Below are 13,479 nucleotides of genomic sequence, written 5' to 3' on the forward strand. Positions count from 1 at the left end.
CGCTTGTAATGGCAGATTTTCATAAATGGGATTTCATTGGCTGACGCTTCTGCCGAGTCGCCAAAAGTTGAACATTGCTCAACTTTTGAAGCGAGCAACGCTCCACGTCGCTTTCCAAAATGCAGTTCGGCTAAAAGTGACGTCACCCCATTCAAAGTGAATGGGCAGAAGCGTTGGAAGCTTCAACGCACACCGCTGTGTGGACGGGCCGTAACAATGCCCAATCCCTTGAACAGTAAAGCATTACACTCCGAATAGTTCTTTTACAATGTTTTTATTTTGTACAGAGTGTAAAATGAATGTAATTCTGTTGCTCTGAAACGGTTTTTGATCCTGACTGAAAATGCATCTCTAAAAACACTTCCATTAATTTATAAGTCAAAAGAAAAATGTCTAATCATGCAATTGAGATTAACTTAATCAAGCATAAGCTATGTAAATATAAAATGATTAACTTTCCATCATTGCCAAATAACTGAAATCATGACACAAATCATACTATAGTTGTTAAATGTAACAACTATCGGTGCTCAATTAAATTCTCAATGTATTGGACAATATTGAGATATATGTCCACTCCGAAACATTCAGATTCTTCCAATGGATCAATGTTGTCTTGCAGTTGCATAATTTCAAGGTCTGAGAGAGGGAAGTTCAGCGTAGGGACATTGACCCCGGTATGATGCTCATTTGTGTATCCACTCTCTTCCCATTGAATCTCTGGTATGAGTGAACCCTAAAAAAGACAAAGTGAGTGTACAAATATTAAAGCAAGCACTGTGCCATTACTGCTTCTTATTACAAAATATGTGATCAGGCGAAATAAAGAGGGTATGCAATTGTTCTATAATAATAAAAAATGGAGTGATTGTGGAATAATGTTAAGGTAATAGTGTAATATTATAGAAAAGTGTTCTTGCTTGCTCCCAGCAGAGGTTCTTTTAATCCAAGAACGGGAGTTAGTTTATGAATCAGATAACTTATTATACTGTTTGGGTTTTTATTGATTGATAATAAACAAGAGATAGTGATGGTTTTGAAAATTCATAATTTACCTCAGGCTCAGGATCTGCAACAGGATTCAGGTGCTGGCCCACCTGCCACAACTGATTGGGTGTCAGATGTGGCTCTGTCCTGATGGGATGGTTGGCCCAGGCCTCACTGAACACATCCAGGTTGGCTTGGATGCGTGGCAAGAAAACGTAGTGGCAGCAGAAGATGTGCAGGACGTTACTGATGTCAAGCAGGTGTTGTTCCTCAAGAGAGTGCAGGGTGTTGTAAAAGACACCCGTAACACTCATGAACACATCACGCCAGAGGCGTTCAATTCTGTGAGAAGAAAACACAAAAAAATGTTAAACTTAAAAGAAAATTCAAACTGTTCACTATGAACAATTTAAAGTTTCCTAGTCATTGAATCAATGGCAATGTCTCTAACTGAAAATTGCATTTATTTAAAAAAAATCAACTGACTTGACAGGAGAGTACAAACATAACATTAAGTGAGTTTTCAAATGTTTGCGTGGCTGGTAAATTTCTGTGAAAATTGTCATTTTCTTCTTTGTGAAGGAATGGTCTCAACATGTGCTTATGAAGGTTTGTTAAAGGGAATATTAAGAAGAAGAAATATGCTCATAAGCTTACAAAATTAGGTTTAACTCACCGTTGATTGTGTACGCTTTTCCCTGCAATGAAGCTGTTACTGTCAGTTCCACGAACTGAGAACATTAATTGTGCTACTCCCACATTTTCTCCACCATGATCTCCTCTCACTCTGGAAAATAAATCAAATAATTATGCATAGTTAAAATCTACGTATTTGAAGGTCCAAAAAACGAGGGGTACAATTCCATAATGATCTACATCCATAATGTGATCACAAATGGCTCTCTCTGGACATAAATATTTGAGATATCTGGACAGGTCCTTAACTGTAACCCTTAAGAGTTCTCTTTCACTTTATTAAACCTCGAGTTATCTTCCACACCTGAATGAGGGATGGTTCACATCAGCTTGTGAATAGATTATATTTTCATATTTCTGTACAGTACATGAATCTCAGCTGAGGGATAGAAAAATCTGACATGTCGCTTATATATTGTCATATGTGAGGGGCTCACATAGAATTAACAATTGATATGGCTGTGTCCGACAGCACTTTTGTGACCTAGAAAAGTACCGTTTATAATGGCAATTGTTTTAACTTATATGTTCAGATTGCCTCTTTGAACTAACAGTAAAGCACGACAATATTTGCAATGAATGAGTCCCATCAAAAGTAAAGTGGTCGTCACTGATGCAGCCATTGGAGGGGAACATCTAAATTTGATGGAAAGGTCCGCAATTACACTAATGATTACATATGAAATAATGTGAATACCTCAGAGGAAACCCGTGCTCGTTCACAGCTTCATTGAAGAAACACAAGTGGGTGTCAGCCCGGTTGTTGTCTGCTATCTTCAAGTACATAATCTACACATACAAGTACACATAAAACAACATATTAGTACCTTGATGAATCAGTTTAACTTGAAGCATCTGTCAAATGACAATGTGCAGCATTAAGAGAACAACGCACAACATAATTATTCAATGTATAACAGAATATCATGATAGCTCAGGCAAGCTTCTTGACATATATTGTGCGGTTACTAGTATAAGTGTTTTAATTATTTCACAAGTTCTTCAAAGTATTTATTTTGAAATTAAGTAAATAAGTAAATGCATATTGTTTGATCTGAATCACTTAAAATATAAGGTGACTTTAGAAGTCCATATCGTCTGTTTGGTAAGAGGCGATATGTAATTAACTATAGGTTAGATTGTGTACCTAAAGATCACCACCTGTTGGTACAGAAAATAAACTGAAGCTTAGAAAAGTAAAACCATCACATGATGTTCGGCAACATTTTGCAGTTGTTGGTTCTTGACAATAGAATAGTCTTACCTTCCTTGAATAGCCATCTATTCCCCCAAAGATAACAAAGTTGTACCTGTCAATGATAGACAATGATATGATTACATACACAAGATATATACAACTAGACATTAAAAATAATCAAATGAACAGATTACATACAGACAGCATGCAGACAAACCTGATGAGCTTGTGGTTGGTGTCAATGTGCACCATGTACTTAGGGTAAGGAACTGTGTATGTTCTCCTCACCACACATCCCATCCGGGTCATCCTGGCGAGCACACCAACACTGTCCACACGATGCATGGATGCATACACCCGTTCCCATTGCACTCTGTGTCCCTTCGCAAGTAGAGCACCTCGGACTACACGGTAGCCAGCATCTGGCATTGCACTTTTTATTGTGGTGATCAATGAATCCAATTCGTCATCAGTGCAGCCACTATATGAAGCAGATATAGAAATGTCATTTTCGGTCATCCGCCTAAATAGCGTTGCTCTAGACACACCCAGGAGTCTGGCGATGCAACTCGATGGCAGTCCCAGTTCCACCAGATGTGTCAGAGCCTCTACTGACACATTCAATCGTGGACGCCCACGTCCACAACATTTTTGCAACTCAAGGGTCACAAATATCTGTTGATTATCTCTCTCTTGTTGGATAAGGCTATTCAGGTCTGCAAGTGCAGACTGTATAGTATTCCCTAAATCAACAATGTCACCCAGTGCACTCAATATAACAAAAGCCTGACGGCACGCAAACTGTAGCCCTTCGAGATCAACAGGTGTCCTATCCAAGATGTATGTCAGTCGATCTTGAAGTCTCTGAAGGATTTCACGCTTTACTGATTCCTGGGGGGAAAAGAATAGAAAAGATAGATAAAATATGACCAACAGTGCTCAACGTTCGACCGTTTGTTTACCAACACTGGTTAATCCTATTTAACATCATCTCTTAATGTTCAATTCCACCCCATCATTAAACACAATGGAATATATTTTTGAATAATAATTTGAGCAGCAAATTTTGGATTAATTCTGTCTAAATTGTCCCTAAAAAACAAAGCAACAGAATGAAAGAAGTTAAAGAAATGTTTGGCTAATGTTAGCTATGTAAGGTTATAATTAGGGTCGGGACTTTAACGCGTTAATTAAGATTAATTAATTACACAAAAATTAACGCGTTAAAAAAATTAACGCATTTTAATCGCACTTATTTTTGCACCGCGGAACGTTTCTCACTGGATGAGTTTCAGGCGTACCGATTATACTGGAGCACCAACTAACGTTCATGACTTCAGACAACAACAAACCACAGTGAACAACAGTGGGAAATGTTGTTTTAAAAAACGGACGGATGGAAGCGTCGATAAGAGCACGGTTGTGTGCAAATTATGCAAAAAGGAATTCGCATATCACCGCAGCACATCAAGCCTCAAGTATCACCTCAATGCAAAACATATAGCAGCTAGCGTGGAAGCTAGCGTGGACGTTAGCCTCTTTTATCGCGTTCACACCAAAAAGAGCCGGTACTAAAATGAGTTAATGAGAACCTTTTTACCCCCACGAAAGTCCCTGCTAGAGAGCAGAGAGCTGCGAGAGAGCAGGGACTTTCGTACGGCTCTCTTGTGAGAAAAGAGCTATATTTCTGATTGGCTGGGCGGATTGCAAACCACGCCCCGTAAAACTCCCAAAAAGTTTTGTGAAGCCGCCATTTTATTATCCTTGCATTAGCATTATTAGCATTAGCCCAGCGCAGAAACGCAGAGAGACTAACTTATGGCAACACAAAAGAAAACATGGGAGCGGTGGAGATGAGGAGGTGTCGGCGTTCTGGCGATTTACTCGGAAGGCTGCTGGGACTCCCAGCAGCTTCTACTGAAGCCAGTCCCCAACTCCGGGGACTTCCGGCCGGGGACTTTGGGCGGCAGTATACGCCGTGAAGTGGTTTGCGGCCTGCCAGTAAACCCAAAGCAGAAGAAGAAGAAGTGACGTCAGCGGCTTAATTTGCCTAATCCACCCCCAGGTTCAAAGAGTTTTCATGAACTAAATTCTCATGAACCTTTGTGGGAAAAGTACTGCGGTGTGAATGCGCCTAATGGTATACTAAAATCCATGTGAAAAAAATTGCTTCTCACTGTTCTTAGGTCAAATATTTATATGTGATTAAAAATGCGATTAATTTCGATTAATTAATTACAAAGCCTCTAATTAATTAGATTAACTTTTTTAATCGAGTCCCGGCCCTAGTTATAATCCTAGGTAGTCTATTAGCATAATATAGCTAACTTGCCAGCAAACGCTAGCATTACATGCCACCCATATTACTTCCATGCTAACACATCACTAACATAACAATAATTCATACCTAAAACATATTTAATCATTCCGCCGAGACACGTATAACTTACACTTGTGCTAGACGCCATGTTGAAGTTGACCTGTCAGCTCCGGAGTCCGGACTGCGCAAAAAGCGTAAATGAAGCGCTACGTCACGAACGCAAGAAATCCTACCCACGTGGGGGCGCGCTCATGTGATTGGCTTAGACTGGAGGAGACATCTGATTGGCTATAGATGAGAGAAATTACAAGTACGAATCGGGTGAGCGTCAGGGGAGTCTCAAAAAACCCACACACGAATGCAAAGCGATCCGTGCACAGAAAGCTGTTTGTGTTTGAAGGTGCAGCGGTTTTAAACGGAAAACTAATATGTGTGGATCAAAAATACACATGTAAAACTTTTTTCTGTGTTTGGATTTTATTTACATGCATATGAAACGGAACACATTTGTGTATGCATTGAAAAACACAAGTGTGGATCCGGAAATACAAGTTTGAATCCTTTTGCGGATCATGAAATACAAGTGTGAATCCTTCTGTGTGCATGTGTGTATTATGAGACTGTTCTGAGCCCATAGCTGGCTGCGTGCCTGTGTGTTTGTGTGCTGTATGAGAAAGGGCGCTAGGACCGCTCCCAGGGTAGGCACAATGCTGGCACGTGTGTGTGAGAGTTAGTCAGCTGATTGATGGGAAAATGGTTGGTCGAAGGATAACATTAAGTCTAATAATGATGTACCGTGCATGTTCACATCATGTATACTTTGCATGACTTAATACCATTTTTCAAATATTTTATTTTTTTACATTTTGGACAAAATAGCCAATTGTACATCGAGGTGCCCAGATGTCCCTAGTGCCCACCTATCCGATTTGAACATGCTGATGTACAATGTGATGTAGTAGCCTAATGCAAGTGTAAGACCATTGTGTTATAGGTATGCATAGTTTTCTATGCATTTTGAGGGTTTTGGGGGGTTTGACCCCCAAAAACATTTTCGAACCCTAGGGGCTGGCTCCCCCCAAAAGAATTAAATAACATAACCCAAAATAAACCGAAATAAAGTAACTAAATCCGCCAGAAACCCGAAAATCGGGACACATGCACAGGCTACTGAGACAACGAAATGCAGTTTAGCTTCTAACCAGGTGCAACAAGCAGTAAAGTGAAAAGTAATGTACACAATAGACAGAATAAAATATAGAATGAATTGTATGATGAATAAACAGTGAGGGTAATACACTAGATATTGTGAGCAGTATGAACAGTGTGTATGAATATGCTAAGATATATAAAGTATGAAAACGGTAAGCAGTGCAAGTATAGTATAAAATATATAGATATTAATTTCATGATGATAAACATTGTGGAACAATGTTGAAAAATAGGAATGGATGTGGCGACGTAAAACTGACACAAAACAACAACAAACTTTTGCCGAGCCAATTGGAGAGTTTCATCAGCAGCACGTGGTAAAAACCACCAATGAGCGCTCAGCTCGAGATACCAGCGAGTCGTTTCCCATCAAGCATTTCGCTTCCGCAGCCCGTGGCAATTAGAGGCTTCTCAATACTCAAATTTCGACTCCTCGGTCCTCCGGTAGTGACCCGGAAATGAATTTCAGCGCGCCATTTTGAAGGACGTCTCATTTCTCTAAATGCACACCGAGGACCAAGCATCGAGCGTCGAGGAGGCTCTCTGGAGGAGCTATAACCGAGGATACACTGATGGTTCCTCCACGGATGCATTTCCGGGAACGGTGGAGGCGTGACGCACGGCCGGACTTATCTCAGCCAATGACAGCTATGCATGCATCCCCTGGATATTATTTTAGAAACTGCTTTCATCGCGTCGTGATGTTTCCAGAGAGAACAGCTGTACGGTCCATGCAGAAAGCAGAGCAGTGTGTATAATATATATCACTCAGTATAACAGGCCTACTCTCTTTATTTGCTTTAGTTTAGTAGATATCTACAAACAAAGAGTCGATATTTTTCTAAGACCATTGCTTCACATAATAAAATACACAACGGCTTATGCTTTTGGAGCTGTAGGTGTGTGTGGTACAGTGTGTAGGTGTGTGTTGTACAGTGCGTAAATGCGGCGGACAAACGGGTCTCTGTTGGTTTGGTGTCCTCTGCTTACTTTTAATAGGCCTACTTGCAGTGGCGTTTCTAGGTGTACAAAACTGGGGGGGCAGAAAGAGGTCGGGGGAGAGAGAGAGAGAGAGAGGGGGGGGACAGAGAGAGGGAGGAGAGAGAGAGGGGGGGAGGAGAGAGAGAGGGGGAGTGTCAAATTACATACTGAAGACCACAGGAGCAACACTGTGAGCGCATACATTTACGTACACAGCGTGGGGATGTCATAGTAATGCACCTTCATACATGGAGTAAAGGTCACCATCACAAAGTAATTCTTAACAATAACAACAACCGTAATGCTTTAGCATTAAAACACCATAGACTGTAAATATAAGGAAAACACAGACACTCATCATCAAGGTCACAATATCAATCGATCCAGCAGAGGCAAAACACAGAAGATCAACAAAATATATGACATAAATGAACTTACCAAAGCTGAAGGCTCACTTGAAAAGAAAAACGGCACGGCGGTCCTTCCTCTGACAGAATGTGTCTATCACTTTGGGGATGAAGTCCTGTAGTTGCTGGATCAACTGGCTTTCAATTGAAAGCATGGCCAATGCGTTAAGTCGCGGCTGTCCCATGGTGTTGCGAGTGAAAGTCTTTATCCTTTTGAGGGTGGAAAAGTTCCTCTCTGACTCGGATGTCGTCATCGGAGTTGTCACTATTATTTTGACCAAAATAACAGTCTCAGCAAACGTTTCCTCCAAGTTGTTCTCGTGAATGGATTTCAACAGAGACAGGGCAGTGTTTCCAGTGTGAAGCTCACTGTGGCGGTAGAGCGTGGTCAGCTCAGACTTCAACTTCTCCTTGTTTCCCAACGCAGGCCACAGTTTCACGGCGCAGTCAAGCTCAGGTGTAGGAAATGACAGGACATGCTGTGGGAAGAATGAGCTGTCAACAAGCTTTGCAGCGATCAAATGGTCACTGTGTGAGAACCTCTGTTCCACCTGTGAGATGACTGTGTCACAAGCCTCCTTCATCACCGGCGCTGTGCTGCTGACTCGTCGGCCTGGCTCGTCTGTTCCATCATGAGCAGTGGCGGCCAATGCATCAGTTTTCTGCCTCATTTTCTGAACATTTTCCTTGAAACGGCAGAGCGCGCTGTTGATCCCAGGTGCATCGATGCTTCGTTTTTGCAGAGTGTTGTATAGAACATCCACTTCTGGCATAAGCAACGAAAAAAACTCCAGGAGCTGCATAAATGCTCGGTCCCGCAGTTTCTTTGACAGGCCGTATGCCTCACTTATGGTGACCGCATCCCATCCTGGTTGTGCGCGTATATGCTTCATACACTGAAGTAGTGCATCTCGGGTCTCCCAAACCGCGTTCACAGTTCTGCTTTTAAAGTTCCATCTCACAGCCGGTGGCCGTGGGATGCGTCTCTGTGTTGCCTCTGCAAGAGCTGCAACACGTTTTGGAGCACCGTAATAAAAAGTGGAAAAAGCAGTTAGATCTGCAAAAAACACCTTCAGGATGCTCATCCTTGCTGAACACAGTTGCTGCAGGGTCAGGTTCAGTTGGTGGGCGTAGCAGTGAACAAACTGAGCGTTTGGGTACGTCTCCTTCATCACCGTCTGTACCCCGCGCACGTTACCGCTCATGACGGCCGCCCCGTCATAGGTCTGAGCGATTAGCTTTTCTTTCAGCTTCAGGGGTTCCAGAACAGCCTTGATGCTGTTAGAGAGACCTACACCAGTTTTGTCCTTTACTTCCACAAACTCCAAAAAACGCTCTGTAACTGTGAGGTCAGGCATAATGTATCGCAGCACAATCACCATTTGCGATTTACAGGAGACATCGGTTGTCTCGTCGGCCTGAACGGCAACAAATGATGTGTTGTCCACTTGCTTGGCTATTTCCTCCCTGTACACATCATACATGCAGTCCAAGAGTTCATTCTGTATGGTGCTTGATGTCCCTTTGAAAACAAGCTGAGCTTCGTAGTGCCGTTGAAGCCTGGAATCGCCCCTCACACATTGTCTCGAAAATTGACCTGAATATCCCTGGATTCAGAGAGTCCGCCGACTCGTTGTGGCCCCGCAGTGCTGTCTCACATTTCCCACACAGTTTAATACAGGTGATGATCCGACCAAGCACGTACCTGTTTTCTTCCACCTTCCTATTATGAGAATCAATGCCGCGTCTGTAGGCGCTGTCAATCTGAGCTGCAACATTCACCCTTCCAAGTAATCCCAATTTTACGGCATTTTCCAAATGACTGTTGCTGCTCTCATGCTTCATTGTCCTCTCCGAAAGATGCTTTAAGTCCTTGTAACCTGTCCTCGACCAAGTACCTTGATCTTCACCAAAAAGCAGGCAAGGAAAGCAAAAGAGGGGATTCTTCTGGATGCTCGCCGTTAGCCATTTCTTTTTAGCAAACCACTCAGCGTTAAACCCACGTTTAACTTTGCCCGCAGTCTGGACCATTTGGAAATCCGGTGGATGGTGGGCACCGAGGCGCTTTACCTCCAGTTTCTCTCCGAGACTAAGTGTCTCAAATGTGTGCTCCAGTAAATGGTCAACTTCATTCATTTTCTTTCAGTTTTTTACTTCTTTTAATCGCTGGTGATGTTAGCTATATGCTGCTCTCTCGTCTCCTCTTCAAACTACACGTGACGTTTCGCAGCACTGCACACGTGGGTACTTACAGCCAATCAATTCTGAATTATGTGAGATGACGTATGGTGGGGATGGGAGCACTATGCCCCTATGGTCATTATTTTTTTGCCACACACATTAAATAGAAAAATACTCTGAGCATGCGCAGTGTAGTTTTTACAATCACCGTTCACTTAGACTGTGAGAGGGAGGGGCAGGATCGGGTTTTGTCCCACATGGCTCTAAACAGCTCAAAACGGCACTCTAGACACTAATTAGAAGAACACAGACTAAAACAGAAATGTACAGACGAATCAGATTATTAAACATGACCTTAAAATATATTGTATATGTTTTTTTATTTATTTTTTAGTAATCATTATTTGTAATACTTTATTCTGACACTAGGTGGGGCTGTGCCCCACCTGCCCCTAATGACCCGCCGCCACTGCCTCCTTGTAAATACAACTTTTGGCCCGTAATTTCAATTCCCCATTTCAGCGACCAGAGAGAGGGGGGATATATCCAGTCTCTGATTGTGTTACGTTATTATGAGAGTGCTCTCATACTTTAAATTGTATATATTTATATAAATATATTTGTGTGTGTGTGTCCGCAGCCTGTTATTGTCTCATTATACCGCACTCTCAATGAATTCAAAGTAAATATGTGGGGGAACAATGTTCAGCTGATCTAACAGAGATACAGCGCTATGACAAAACACTCGACAGCTGATGCCACGTAATAATGAACGGACTTCTCTTTAAAATGACCGCTCAGAGGAGAGGAGTTCTCATTTCTTTAAACGTCTGCTGCTTCCCCTCCTCTCTCCTCGGTCCTCCGCTCGCATCTCCTGTGGGCGGGTCTAAGTCTCGAGGAGGGGAAATTTGAGTATTGAGTAGCCTCTAGTGCAGGGGTGCCCACACTTTTTGGGCTGGTGAGCTACTTTTGAAATGACCAGCTCACCGAGGTCTACCAACCAAAAATAAAATCCCAAATTGCAAGGGTTGCTGAATAACACGTTTTATTTATACATGGAATAACTACAATAGGGCTGCAACAAACGACTAATTTGATAATCGATTAATCTATCGATTAATGAAACGACTAATCGACTATTCGGACTATTACTGTATGCCTTGCACAATTTCTCAAACGCTCTTATTTAGCCATCAACTTTTAGATTTAGCTTGAGGTTGTTTTAGGCATGTGGAAACTAACAATGAAGACAATAAAGATGAATACTTGATTCAAACATACATATATTATTAAATTAACAAATTGTGAACAAAACTAACATTGCTTTTTATTTAAATTAAATAAATAATATTTCACATCAAAAGAAACAACAATGTTTTAACAAATCGTATTAAATAATCTGATGACAGAACTGTGAACAGAATAGCTGAAACTTTAACAAAATAAAGAGTACATCTGTTACCTCTATCATTAACCCATGTTTGAATCATTGAGTTAACTGCGTGTGTTGCTGCTAGCATACATAACACCTGACGTGGAAACGTTACTCGTGGATGGAGCTGCAGAGCTGCTAGAAAGACAGTCGAACCCGGTGCATTCCTCCGTCTGGATGTGGTGCACTTTTGCTAAATGTTTAGACACATTGCTCGTGTTACCGCCCTCACGCTGAACTCTCTTGGCAACGAGCATTGTCCACCTCAAGACGGGTAACATTTAACCACACCTTGGAGCGCTTCTCTCCGCCATCTCCTCCGTGTGTTGCTGCTTGTAGCAGCCGCGTGTGTGTAAACTGCCCCGCCCCCTCGCGCACAGACGGGAGAGAGAGATCTCGTCTCGATTGGAAAGATCGAAAATACACCGACATTTGTTTGTCTTTTTGCATGTTAGAAACGAGTTGGCGACACTAAGATTGCGAGATAATATTTGTGTAGCAATAATACATGACCTTTCTCTTTCTTAACTCGCTACTCGGAGGGAAGTCGCTGTCATATGCCTTGTGAACACTCCGATAATGCCTCTCCACGTTACCTTTCTTTGGCAGAGCGACGCTTGCTTTACAAATAAGGCAAATAACCTTTGAATGTGACATCACAAAACAATATTCTTCCTCCAATTCTGGGTGGAAGTGGTTTGTCTTTAGCTTCTTGCTCGGTCCCGCACTCATTTTGTTGTTTGTCTCTTTAACTTAATTTGAGTTTTCCCGGCACTTGACTGATTTTGTATCGCTTTGCATTCTGGGTTAACAGACTGGAAAGCGATAGGTCGCTTTTTCTGTCAATCAAGTAAACTCCTGAATTAAGTGGCAGGGAGGCCAAGGGAGGAGGGATCAAAACCTGTTTTGTCTATTTTAACGGAACAGGATTTTTTTTTATTATGAATGACTCGCGATCTACCAGCATTGCCCGCGCGGTCGACCGGTCGCCCGCGGTCGACGTACTGGGCACCTCTGCTCTAGTGGCTCTGTGCACAAGATGGCGTCTATCAACTTCCGGCGGCTGAGAACTTCCGGTTTGACTACAGAGTTTCGACAGATTGACAATTTATGTCACACCGAGAGCACGAATGAGCGGATTTCGGGGTAAAGAAAAGCGATTGGCTTTCCAGCGTGTAAGAAAGTCGGCATTGCTGTGTGCCCCTTTGGTCAAATTCGTCCCGTTATCAGAATCAGAATACCTTTATTAGTCCCACAGAGGGGACATGTGCAGCGTTACAGCAGGAAAGAGCCACAGACAGCTTACGGCCCGTCTACACTACAGGCGTCAAAAAATGCTTTCAACGCTTCGCCCATTCATTTGAATGGGGTGACGTAGGATATTTTCAAACTTCGCCGAATTGCATTGTGGGTAGCATGGCAAGGCGTTGCAAGCATCGCGAGCGTCTATCGGCGTCAAAAGTTGAACAATGTTCAACTTTTGAGGCTCGATGCTTGCTCGAAGCTGGCGTCAGCCAATGAAATCCCGTTTATGCAAATCTGCCAGTACAAGCTAGCCAATCAAACCGCGTGTATGCTGGGAGAGACTACGCAGGTCATTTCCTCATATTAAAAAAAATGGAGGGAAAATTCATTATAGCGGTAGTGAATCACCCGGTGCTGTATGATCAGTCTCTGTTCATCTACCGGGATACAAACCGGAGGAACGAGGCATGGAGGGAGGAGGCAGAGACAGTGGAGGAACCAGGCATGGAGGGAGGTGGCAGAGACAGTGGGTGAAACTGGTAGGTTTTCGCCTGTTTGGGGATTTTATATCCAGTTTACTTCGTTTTAACATTGCTATTGCTTTGTATGTCGGGGGCGGGAGATTCATGTGATTGGTTGTTGGTCGCGTTGCTCGCAAAAAATCGCCAAGCCCAGCTTCAAGCTTTTTCGACGCCTGTAGTGTAGACGGGCCCAGTGTTGAATATCTTACATGCGTTAAAAAGTACTACGTTATAATATAATAATATGCTAAAAAAGTACTAAGTTATAATATAATAAACAATATGCTAAAAAAAAGATA

At 42.4% G+C, this 13,479-nt stretch overlaps 1 protein-coding gene across 1 annotated transcript; it reads right to left on the reverse strand.

Moving 5' to 3' along the window:
* Window positions 1–520: 520 nt before the first annotated feature.
* LOC117558102 lies at window positions 521–5,387 on the reverse strand. The gene is made up of 7 exons (XM_034234086.1): window positions 5,332–5,387; window positions 3,099–3,362; window positions 2,948–2,993; window positions 2,381–2,472; window positions 1,664–1,774; window positions 1,056–1,329; window positions 521–736 (listed from the first exon to the last, which is right to left on the reverse strand). The coding sequence occupies exons 2-7, from the start codon at window positions 3,308–3,310 to the stop codon at window positions 521–523; spliced, it is 951 nt and encodes a 316-aa protein (XP_034089977.1). The 5' UTR covers window positions 3,311–3,362; window positions 5,332–5,387.
* Between the last annotated feature and the right edge of the window lie 8,092 nt (window positions 5,388–13,479).

This window comes from Gymnodraco acuticeps, unplaced genomic scaffold (assembly GCF_902827175.1).
Source record: "Gymnodraco acuticeps unplaced genomic scaffold, fGymAcu1.1, whole genome shotgun sequence".
In the NCBI taxonomy this organism is placed as follows: Eukaryota; Metazoa; Chordata; class Actinopteri; order Perciformes; family Bathydraconidae; genus Gymnodraco; species Gymnodraco acuticeps.

Bases quoted from the DNA above. Each gene is read 5' to 3' on its own strand.
- LOC117558102 (XM_034234086.1), bottom strand. From the start codon at position 3,310: ATGCCAGATGCTGGCTACCGTGTAGTCCGAGGTGCTCTACTTGCGAAG. The intron at 2,473-2,947 runs GTAAGACTATTC...TTGTATGTGTAG, and splicing joins TAGATGGCTATTCAAGGAAG to ATTATGTACTTGAAGATAGC. The intron at 737-1,055 runs GTAAATTATGAA...TGTCTTTTTTAG, and splicing joins TTGCAGATCCTGAGCCTGAG to GGTTCACTCATACCAGAGAT.